The sequence below is a fragment of the Lithobates pipiens genome, unplaced genomic scaffold, assembly GCF_037356315.1.
Source record: "Lithobates pipiens isolate NorthernLeopardFrog02 unplaced genomic scaffold, aLitPip1_a1.2 Scaffold_51, whole genome shotgun sequence".
In the NCBI taxonomy this organism is placed as follows: domain Eukaryota; kingdom Metazoa; phylum Chordata; class Amphibia; order Anura; family Ranidae; genus Lithobates; species Lithobates pipiens.
In genome coordinates this window covers 3,629,555-3,641,837 of record NW_027507874.1, presented here as the reverse complement: position 1 = coordinate 3,641,837, position 12,283 = coordinate 3,629,555, and the positions used below count along the sequence as shown (strand labels likewise).

The window sequence follows — 12,283 nt, the reverse complement described above, 5'->3', positions numbered from 1 at the left end:
TTTGGGACCATTGTCATTTATACAGCAATCAGTGCTATATAAATGCAGTGATTCCAGTGTAAATGATACTGGCAGTGAAGGGGTTAACCAGTGAGTGGCAGTGTAGGGGTTAAGTGTTCCTAGGGGTGTGTTACTAACTGTTGGGGCTGGGCTTTCATTTAGTGAACAGGTACGCCCATTTGCCTGCCCGTGCCATTCTGCCAACGTACATCGGCGTGCGCCGGTCGGGAACCAGTTAAGAAAAAAAAAAGACACCCTGCAAGGCAAAGGCATACTAACTCATTATGAATTACTTACCTGAGATCAAAGTCCCCGCATCGGTCCTCGGTCACTACCTCCATCGCCGCCATGATACCCGGAGTGACTTCCGGGTATCGCAGCTCCGGTGCTGTGACTGGCCGGAGCCGCGATGATGTCACTCCCACGCATGCGACGCAGTGCCATATCGCAAAAAATGGCCTGGTCATTAAGCAGCCAAATCTTCCGCTCTGTAAGTGGTTAATGTATCACTATTGTACACTATTTTAAAACATCATCTAATTACACTCACCAGTCACTTTATTAGGTACACCTGTTCAGTTGCTTGGTAACACAAATTGCTAATCAGCCAATCACATAGCAGCAACTCAATGCATTTAGGCATCTAGACGTGGCGAAGACGACTTGAAGTTCAAACTGAGCATCAGAATGGGGAAGAAAGGGGATTTAAGTGACTTTGGTCTGGTCTGAGTATATCAAAAACCGCTGATCTACTGGGATTTTCACACACAACCATCTCTCTGGTTTACAGAGAAAGGTCCCATTAAAGAGAAATATCCAGTGAGCGGCGGTTGTGTGGAGGAAAATGCCCTGTTGTTGTCAGAGGAGAATGGACAGACTGGTTTGAGATGATAGAAAGGCAACAGTACCGCAAATAACTACTCGTTACAACCGAGGTATGCAGAATACCATAGTACAGTGACAGTGCATACTTTTAGCACTGATCATTGTATAAGTGTCACTGGTCCCCAAATAAGTGTCACATAGTGTCTGATCTGTCCGCCGCAATATCGCAGTCCCGTTATAAGTTGCTGATCACCACCATTACTATTAAAAAAAAAATAGTAATAATTCCATAAATCTATCTCATAGTTTGTAGACGCGATGGCTTTTGTGCAAACCAATCAATATAGGCTTATTGTGATTTTGTTTTGTTTTTTTGTTTTTTACCAAAAACATGGAGCAGAATACATATTGGCCTAAATTAATGAAGAAATTAGATTTTTTAAATTTTTATGTTAGATGTTTATTATAACAGAATGTAATATATATATATACAGTATATATATATATGTATATATATGTATATGTGTATGTATGTGTGTGTGTGTGTGTGTATGTGTGTGTATATATATATATATTATATTTTTACATTATATTATATTATATATATATATATATAAAATAAAATAAAAATTTTATTGTCGGTCTTCTTTTCTTTTATAGCGCAAAAAATAAAAACTGCAGAGGTGATCAAATACCACCAAAAGAAAGCTCTATTTGTGGGGGGGGAAAAAGGACATGAATTTGATTTGGGTTCAGCATCGCGCAATGGCGCATTTTTCAGTTAAAACAACGCAGTGCCGTATTGCAAAAAATGGCCTGGTCAGGAAGGGGGGGGGGGGGGGGGGTAAACCTTCCAGAGCTGAAGTTGGTAATACACTCATAATTATTAAAGAGGAAGTAAACCCTGATGAGTTTACTTCCTCTTTTTTTCCCTGCAAAGGTAAAGCATAATGGACTACTATGCATCGCATAGTAGCTCATTATGTGTCACTTACCTGACACAGGAGCCAGCGAAGTCGCCGCTGTCCCCTGTAGTCCGCCGCATCCATGTTGCTGGTGGCGTCTCGCAGCTCCGACGAATCACAGCGGCGCAACCGCGATGACGTCACTCCCGCGCATGCGCACGGGAGTCGCGTCTCGCAGCTCCGCCGCTGCCATACGGCGAAGCCGCGATGACGTCACTCCCGCGCATGCGCACGGGAGTCGACAAATTAGGCAAATCCATTCTTGGATTTGCCGCATTTAGTGCGCCTGCGCGCCGCTGTCTACGGCGCATGCGCCGTAGACAGCGGTGCCCATTTTCGGGCAAATATCTCCTAAACCATATAGGTTTAGGAGATATTGCTTGGACCTACAGGTAAGCCTTAATCTAGGCTTACCTATAGGTCCAAGTTGTTTGGAAGGGTTTACTTCCTCTTTAAGCTAGCTCAGACTAGTGTTAGCTCTATTCTCCTCCCACTTCCGCTCTGTGGCTCTCACCCTTGCCGTGTGCGTTCCACGGCTGCTTGCTGGTTGCCATAGAGACGAGGCCAAACATCCATAGCCCTCTATTTCAGGGTGAATCCACTAGGGGGCGACCGTCTGATGTGTGAGAGCAGGAAGTGTCCTCAGTGCAAGGAGGGGACGGCGGCCATGTTTTTGTAGTCCAGAGGAGTAAAGGAGCAGTAACAGTATCATAATTCAGAACCCTCCTGGAGGAGTGTGAGGCTGAGGAGTGTATGCCCAATGAGGAGGAGGTAATAATGTCTTTTTATTATGAGAGAAGGGGGTCCCAGCATTCTCTATGGACTGGGTGGGGGGTAGGGGTCATGTGACCTTGCCATGTAAACACAAGGCAGACAGTGGTGTGTGAATGGACAGTGATTGTTGTTAAAATTGTTTATACATCCTATTATGATCATGATCCTCTTATCATAGTATAACATATTGTAATGGCAGTCCAACCAACATGCCTGATCACTGTATTAATATTTATTGTTGTTTCTTACAATCATCAAATGGCTGCATCACCCAGAAGTGTCTTCTTCTACCCTCTGACATCCAATATAGTGATATGGATCTGCTGTGCGACCTGCAAATGATTTTCGCCCAGCATGGCGTGCTCTCTCCCCCCCACCATCTCTCGTGCTCTCGATGACCTAAAAGCCAGACCAAAGCTGGGACTCCATAATAATTGTCACAGCACATGTGACCATCAGCCACAGTGACATGGGACCTGAGGGAGAGCATAGGGAACACATTTAACCCTTTGATTGCCCCTGATGGTAACCCCTTCCCTGCCAGTGTCATTTACACTGTGTCAGTGCATTTTTTTTTTTTTTTTTTAGCACTGATCACTGTATTAGTGTCACTAGTCCCCAAAAAGTGTCACTTAATGTCCAATTCGTAATCCTGTCCCTAAATCTATCCCATAGTTTGTAGATGCGATTACTTTTGTGCAAACCAATCAATATACGCTAATTGGGATTTTTTTTAACCAAAAACATGTAGCAGAATGCAAATTGGCCTAAATTGAGGAAGAAATGTATTTTTTTACAAATTCTTATCGGATATGCTTTATAGCATACAAATTTTTTAAATTGTCGCTCTTTTTTTGTTTATAGCGCAAAAAATAAAAACCGCAGAGGTGATCAAATACCACCAAAATAAAGCTCTATTTGTTGGGGGGGGAGACATTTTGTTTGGGTACAATGTCATACGACGACGAAATTGTCAATAAAAATGTAATGCAGTGCCATATTGCAAAAAACATGGCCTGGTCATTAAGGGGGTAAATCCTTTCCAGGGCTGATGTGGTTAACAACCAGTGGATAGCTGGATTTCAAGGAGCTGGTACATTAAAAAGCTGGTTGTCAAGGAGCAGGGCACCCACCGGAGTTCCTTAAGAACCATTAAGTAGCTGGTTGTCAAGAAGCTGGCACCTGTGGGCATACTTAACAACCAGTGGATAGCCGGTTGTTAAGGAGCTGACACACGCCAGCATCCTTATTAACCATTAAATAGCTAATTTTCAAGGAGTCGGACCCCCGTGGCATCCTTAACAACCATTATATAGCTGGTTGTCATGGAGCTGGCAACTCTGGGCATATGTAACATCTAGTGAGTAGCTGGTTGTTAAGGAGCTGGCACCCACTGGTGTTACTTAAGGAGCCGGCATCCGTGGGCATACTTAACAGCCAGTGGATAGCTGGTTGACAAGGAGCCGGCACACGGGGGAATACTTAACAACCAATGGGTAGTTGGTTGTTAATGAGCCAGCACCCACGGGCATACTTAACAACCTGTGAATAGCTGGTTGTTAAGGACCCGGCACCCATGGGCAATCTTAACAACCAGTGAAAAGTTGATTGTTAAGGATCCATCACCCACAGGCATGCTTAACAACCAGTGGATAGCTGGCCGTTAAGGAGCCAGCACCCGTTGGCCTCCTTACCAACCAGTGAATAGCTGGTTGTTAAGGAGCTGGCACATGCAGCTCCTTAACAACCAGCAGAGAGTAGGAGAGAGATGCATTTGAACTCGGGATCAACAAATTCTTCTCCACAGCACTCGACCTAGACAAACCAGCTTCCAGACAAAACTGTGCCAACCCACGCTGCTTCCATAAGAAGGACCTGCTTGGCAGGTACACCTTCCCCAGAGCCAATAGACTGACTGGGTCCTATACAGCAAGCCCCTTGACTTATGTTGATATTTAGCCAGGACCTAAACACCTCTCAATCTGAAACAGATCAAAACCAGCTATTCACTGGTTGTTAAGGACACCGGCAGCTGCTGGCTTCTTAGCAACTGGCATCTTTTTTTTTTTAAATTGTCATTTGACCTCAAGAACACTCCCGTGGTGTGTTTATAGTGCTTTTTCATTGACTTAAAATGGAAGATGCATTTAAAAAGCACAGCCATGTGAAAAGTTACATAGGATTTTAGGGGGGGGAATCATTTTGATGTGCTTTTCTTGCCAAGGAAAGGTGCGTTCTAGTGTGGCAAAAACACACCAGTACAAAAGAGCCCTAAACAGAATTGTTTAGAAATTGTACAGTCAGATTTTTTTTTATATGTATGATATCAGACAAGTCTTTCACTGATTGGATATTAAAAGCTAAAACCTACTTGTTTTCTACTTGTATCTCCATAGAGCTCATTTTTGCCTTTGGATTATTTATGTCTCTTATCCTTTATGTATATGTAGACTTTGAATCCTTAAAAATAATTTTTTTCTCCCAGTTGCAGGTAAAAAAAAAATACATCTAGTGGTAGGATTATGTAGAAGGACACAAGGATCTGTAGAAGGACGTCCTGATGAACCGGCCACCCCTCACATCACCGGGTAAGAGAAGACTTAAATTTTTTGTAAAGGAGAGAAGAGTATTGAGGATCCCCCTAGATACACACATCCTCTGATATAAAGACATAGAAACAATGTATTCAGTCAGTGTGTGTGTTTCCTACAGATGGATCCAGTAACAGAAATCCCCCAGAGAGATGTCCCCGTCCTCTGTATTCCCGGGACTCCACACAGGAACATCAGGAGATCCTTCAGGAGGATCCGGTACGTTGAGTTGAGGGTCCTATCAAATAATATAGTGCTTCAGCTTTATTTGATCTGCACACATCTACCAATCCTTGCTCCTGATGACAATGGCAATTTCCATTTCACGTGGAGATCTGCTTTTAACCAATGCAGTTTTGAAGTTCCCCGGGGACTTCGGAGGCTTGACTTCAAATATATTCTGCAATAGTTGTTATACTCTTCGTTTGACTTGTAACTATTTTACAGTTACATAAAGTTACATAGTAAGGTTGAAAAAAGACACCAGTCCATCCAGTTCAACCTGAGTGAGTGTCTACAATTGTCCCTATCCCTGTACATTGTACACTCACATCAGTCCCTACCCTCAAGGAGCTCACAATCCAAGGTCCCCATTCATATACTAGGGTAAATTTTGGACAAAAGCCAATTAATCTACCAGCATGTCTTTGGAGTGGGGAAGGAAACCGGAGTACCCGGAGGAAACCCACGCAGGCACAGGGAGAACATGCAAACTCCAGGCAGGTAGTGTCGTGGTTGGGATTCAAACCAGCGACCCATTTTACTGCTAGGTGAGAGTGCTAACCACTACACCACTGTACCGCCTTTTGTATGTATTCAAAGTTTACTGATTACTGTATATACTCGAGTATAAGCCAACCCAAATATAAGCTGAGGCACCTAATTTTACCACAAAAAACTGGGAAAACTTATTGACTCGAGTATAAGCCTAGGGTGAGAAATGCGCAGCTAATGTAAGTGGAAAAGAGGGTCAACAATGTCCATTTGCAGCCTCGCTGTGCCCATTTGCAGCCATAGGTCCCCCGAACATCAAACTCGGTAGTTAAGGGTTCCTAGATGCCCCCTAGCTGCAGCCAAATTTTGGGGTCTCTGCCCTCCCCCCCCTTCACACAGCACACAGAAACAGAGCTGAGGATGTCAGTTACTGGCTGTGTGCTAGAGATTCTTCCTCTGTCACCTTTTATCTCTTGGTGTCAGGAAAACGTGTCAAGCGTGACTTATATAGATAGCTGAGGAATGAAGCAGCAGACAGAAACATCACTTAGTGCTCTGGATTGAGACAAGTACACACTATAGAGGGATATGCTTTGTTCATATTTCTGAGGTTTACAATCACTTGAAAGTATTGATGTTGGTGTAAATGATCTGGTTCCCGGGCAGGTGGCTTCCACACCCCTGAGGATCTCCACGGTCTCCTTGGCTTGTTGTGTAATGGAAGAAAATTTTTAAATTGCAGCGCCACCCGGCTTCTTAGAGGCCCAGATACAACTTTACTCCAATAAAGGTCAAGGAGACGATTCAAAAAGTATATCCAAAAGGTACCAACAGGTTTCAGGGGGTCCAAAAACAATCGCTTGATTTGACCTTTATTAAAAACAATGTGAATAAAATGGAGAAGTGTCTTCTTGTGTGATTACAAGCACGGGCCTTGACTGCCAAACCCACGCCTGTGCTTGTAATTACAGTGGAAGAAATGACATTAAAGGTTCATTTCACTTCTAGTCCATCCACATTGCTTTCAGTCAAGCCTTGATGAACAGGGTGCTTTTTTAACCTCCAAAACGCGTTGCATACTCTTTGGCTTGTCATCTTTTTTTTGGAATGAAGTTGTACCTGGACCTCTTAACAGTGGTGTGACTTCTCAATTTCCATTTTCCTTACATTATACCAGCCTGTGATTGGATGTTAAAAAGGGAAGCAGGCTGTTGAGTTCATCTCTCTGTCACTCTGTTGTCTCCTCCTATCAGCATGTCCCTTCAGTCAAAATCTGAAAAAAAGAAAGAAAATCAGTTTAATTCGAAATTACTAACTATTAAATTATAGGTTATTGGAATTTCCTTTGAAATTTGGCTGTTAGTGAACGTAAAGCCGCGTACACACGGGCGGACTGTATGGCCTACTTAGTCCGTCATACAATCCGACGGACAGTCCGTCATACTTTCGAATGAACGGACTTGACCACACACGGATGCACAAACAGTCCGTCGAAAGCTTGCGCGATGACGTGTACAGCACGTACGACGGGACTAGAAATAGGAAGTCCAATACACAGCAATGCAACCTTCCGCCGTGTAAATCCTTTCTGAGCATGCGCCATTCTTAGTCCGTCGAACTAGCCTACTCACGAGCGGATTGTCCGCTGAAACCAAAGTATGACGGACAGAATTACGGAAATTCCGAAATACTTAGTACGCCGGACTGCACGCTGAAAAAGTCCGCTGAAGCCCACACACGAGCGGACTGTCCGCTGAAATGTGTTTCGGCGGACTAAGTAGGCCATACAGTCTGCCCGTGTGTACGCGGCATAACGAATACAAATTTATCCGAAGTCACAAATATGAAATAATGAATGCCATATCTAAACAAATGGAACGTAACGATCTAATAATAATATTAATAAAACCCTTTTATTATTATTAATTATTTATTATTAATTTGTTTCGTTCCATTTGTTTAAATGCGGCATTCGTTATTTCAGATAATTCGTAACTTTGGATAAATTCGTATTCGTTACGCTCACTAATAGCCAAATCTGAAAGGAAATTCCAATACCTATAATTTAATAGTTGGTTATTATTTTGAATTTAACTGATTTTCTTTCTTTTTTTTCAGATTTCAAAATTTTCAGATTTTCACATTTTTTAATTCCTGAATTTCCAAAAATTAGAAAATTCGGAAATCCGAAAAATTAGAAAATTCTGAATTTTGGAAATCTGAAAATTGGAAATTCTAAATTCGGAAATTCAAAAATTCTAAATTTGGAAATACGAAAAATGGAAATTTTGAAATTCCCGAATTTCCAAATTTTAGAATTTCTGAATTTCCGATAAAAGCAAAAAAACGAATCAAAACGAAAACGAAAATGTCTACTGCCAGGCCAAATTCAGGTATTTATACTCCCGCATGTGTAAGTGACTGAGACCACCGGGCTCCAGCCATAACTAAAATACCTCTCCTTTCTTTATGATGATTCTTACAAAGCCGTATTATACTAAACCAATGTTCTGTGTATTATTCTTTAATGTGTCAGTTGTATTATTTTGTGCCATGCAGGATGAAGATATTAACAGCATCAAAGTTGAAGTGAAAGAAGAAGCAGAAGAGATGAATGTGAGGGGTGATGATCGTTTTAAGGAGGAGGAAAGTCCTCCAGAGATCAGCACAGGTGAGTAATAAACACCAAACACTGGACGTATGGGATATAAATCCACCAACTTGCACTTTTCAGCACTGTGGATTATAGAAATATTAATAAATTATAAATTATCCACAGGTTTGCCATACTCGGCAGATTTCCCGTTTGTTGAGTTCTACACATTTGTAGTTTGTCTTCCCTGCAGCTCCCTCTTGTGGTGGCTGGGAGCAGCTGCTAGGTTCGTACCTTGTAGGGACCTTATAGTGGGGGCTTTTACACAGCCAAGCTTGTCAGCATGGGCGTCTGTAGGTAGGGGCAAGGGGGTCCAGTGCCCCCCCGGAATCAGGGATTGGATCTTAAATTCAGCACGGTTGCGTCGCTATCGGGGTGCGGGGTGCACCATCAAGGTGCTGTCAAGGCCCCTCCCCCCATCAGTGTAGTGTGACTTCGGCCTCTTTTCCAAGAACTTGGCATCGCTGTGACAGGAGAAAGGCAAGCTGCGGGCTATCAGAGGTTTCCCCTGCTCGCCCCCACCCCCCCTTTCTCCTGTCAGGAAGAAGAGATGGCGGCTCTCACCTGGTTTCCTGCCCGCTCCGTTCCTTCCCTATTGGCCATAAATGAGGGTCAATCAAAGGAGACTAGGAGAGGAGAGCATCATGGGACATGTAGTCCCAAAGATTGGCGGCCCCATTTTCCATAGGGAGGAGGCTACAGCTCGATCAAGAGAGAGATTGATGAGAGACTGCAGCCTGGAAAAAAGCTGATGGAGAGAGTTCTACAGCACAAAGAATGAGGAGTGTGCTGGGCGGAAGCCAGAGAGAGAGCCACGCTGCCCAGCACCCCATACACACGATCGGACATTCCAACATCAAAATCCATTAATTTTTTTCCGATGGATGTTGGCTCAAACTTGTCTTGCATACACACAGTCACACAAATCTTGTCGGAAATTCCGAACGTCAAGAACACGGTGACGTACAACACATGCGGCGAGTCAAGAAAAATTAAGTTCAATAGCCAGTGTGGCTCTTCTGCTTGATTCCGATTTTGTTGTCTGAAAATTTGAGAACCAGATCTCAAATTTTGTGTGACGAAAATGTCCGATAGAAAATGTCAGATCCTACACACGGTCGGAATTTCCAACAAAAAGCTCCCATCGAGCATTCTCCGTTGGAAAAATCCAACCGTGTGTACGGGGCATAAGAGGGAAGTTCGAGAGATACAAGAGGTAATAACTGTAGGCGACGTGGTGATTGAGAAGATAAATGTACCGTTGTTGGTTGAGGACCAGATAGGCTTCTCTGAAGAGATGAGTTTTCAGGGATCGTCTGAAAGTGGATAAAGTAGGATAAAATCGGACAGATTGGGGTAGAGAATTCTAGAGGATGGGAGAGGCTCTGGGGAAGTCTTGAAGGCGAGCATGGGGTGAGGTGACAAGGGAGTTTGGGAGCAGGAGGTCTTGGGAGCGTAAACCATACTGGCTTGGAGATGCCCTTGTTTTGTGGAAGAGTGTCAGAAACCATGAATCAGCCCGAGACAGACGTACAATTAAATCGCACTTGTTTACTGAATAAAAATAAAAAGGTAAATAGAAAAAGCGTAGTCAAAGCATAGCCAGATTCCAGTAACTGGATAGAGTAGTCAGCCAGGCCAGAGTTCAATAACCAGATCGGGTAATCAGCAAGGCCAGAAGTCAGGGATCCAAGTAGAGCAACAGCAAGCAGGATAAGGAGCCAGAAGGGATGTCAGCAAGCCAGTCTTTAAACAGAACCGCAGGAGATGGTTTCTTGTGATGTGACCAAGGTGAAGGCAGAGGTGAAGTGAGCTGGACAGCTTTAAGTAGGCAGGTCAGATGAGCATGATCAGAAACAGCTGGTAACTGTGGAGAGAAATGAGAGCTGGCAATTAGCCGACAGCTGAGCAGCCCGCCCAGAGGAGGAAGAGCTAAGCCAGCCCTGACAAAGAGGACCTTAACTGTATATGTTCCTGGAAGAGGACCTATACCTCTAGGAAAAGGAAGACGCATCCCTCGTCACCCAGAAGCCGGTTTTCCCTCTGAGTTAGTAGTAGCTTTTCTAGGTTTAGAGGGACTAGGCGAGAAGACCTAAGAAATAAAAGAGCAAAGACAGAGAAGAGAGAAAGAGGAGAGGGAAAGTAGGGTATGACCTCACACACCGAATCCCACCATCCTGAAACTGCCGTGATCGGGTATGGATCGTGGATCTCCAGTCAGGTACTTGACCTTCAAACTTTCACAAACATCCACATATTATCTTTCAAAATGGCTGACATTCGCTCATTAATCGTAATCCAGGAGAGTTTATACTTGAGCAGTTCGAATTAATTTTTTTTTTTTTTTTTGCTGATATGAATATAAAAGCTATGAGACGTCTCTGGGGTCTCAAAGATGACACCACCTTAGAGCCCAGCATGTATTTTCTTACAATACATAATACAGTGTTATTATTTTACCCTTATGTCACTACAGATGGATCTAGCAACAAAAATACCCCAGATAGATGTCCCCTGGATTCCCAGGATTCCACAGAAGAAGATCAGGAGATATCAGAGGATGATCAGGTAGATGGGACGTAGGGAAAGTTATGCATGTTTGTTTTGTGTGCAAATAAAGCTTAACTAAAGGCAAAGATACTTACCTCTGTTCCAGCAGTCTGACACCCACAAGGTCCCTCACCGATGCCTGCATCTTGTCCCCAGCTTCCTCTGGGTGCCAGTCTTCAGCCATGCTGATTGGCCAATGCAGGATTACATCACACATGCGTAGGAATGCAACCATCCTGGCACACAGCAAGTGTGCCTGAATGTAAACTGAGCTGCGCATGCACAGCTCAGAATACAGTGCATCCGGAAAGTATTCACTTTTTCCACATTTTGTTATGTTGCAGCCTTATTTCAAAATGGATTAAATTCATTATTTTCCTCAAAATTCTACAAACAATACCCCATAATGACAACGTGAAAGAAGTTTGTTTGAAATCTTTGCAAATTTATTAACATGACATTTTCCCCAGAGCTTATCGAAGCTTCACTCTGTAAGGAATACCCAATCCGGTACAAGACAAAAAAAACAGCATTTTTGCTTGCACATGATTGGATGATGGAAAACAGCAGAGCTTCACCACATTCACTAAGCTCCGGGGAAAATGAGTGCAAAGTGCACAGTCTATTTGCCTTTAGTAAATCCACCCAATTATATGCATACTATATGCTGGATGTCAGGTTTTTGTTGCTGTTCATGTCGTCAATGATAACATTAAAGAAGAAGTAGTGGGACATCTCCCAAATACTTACATTTATCCTTTTTTTTTTTCCTTTTCCCTGATCTGACCTAAACTGTGGTGTCTTCCTAACATCCAGACACGGCATGAAGTAGAAGATGGAAAGCCGGCAAGTCCTTCATCCAGGAATGATTATTTTATTAATGGAAGTAGAGTACAGCAGATACAAAGACTTACGCGTTTCGACCTATGGCCTTAATCATAACCATAGACCTATGGCTAAGATTAAGGCTATAGGCCAAATGCATAAACCTTTGTATCTGCTGTACTCTACTTCCATTAATAAAATAATCATTCTTGGATGAACGAGTAGCTGGCTTTGCACCTTCTACTTCATACAGCCCTATAGAAGTCTATGCACTTGTGTGGCCAGGGTAGTGAAAATTTGCGCTGCTGAATGTAAACATTATAACCAATTTGACAGGCTGGTTGTACTGAAGTCGATTGATGGATCAATTTCAGTACAACCAGCTT

General features: G+C 43.1%; 1 protein-coding gene across 1 annotated transcript in view; it reads left to right on the top strand.

Moving 5' to 3' along the window:
- The window catches only part of LOC143957207 (uncharacterized), a 441,673-nt gene that overhangs the window by 384,124 nt on the left and 45,266 nt on the right, over positions 1-12,283 (top strand). The window contains exons 9-11 of the mRNA XM_077467351.1: positions 5,277-5,374; positions 8,429-8,540; positions 10,999-11,090. Coding sequence (XP_077323477.1) covers positions 5,277-5,374; positions 8,429-8,540; positions 10,999-11,090 — 302 coding nt within the window. The remainder of the gene's footprint in view (positions 1-5,276; positions 5,375-8,428; positions 8,541-10,998; positions 11,091-12,283) is intronic.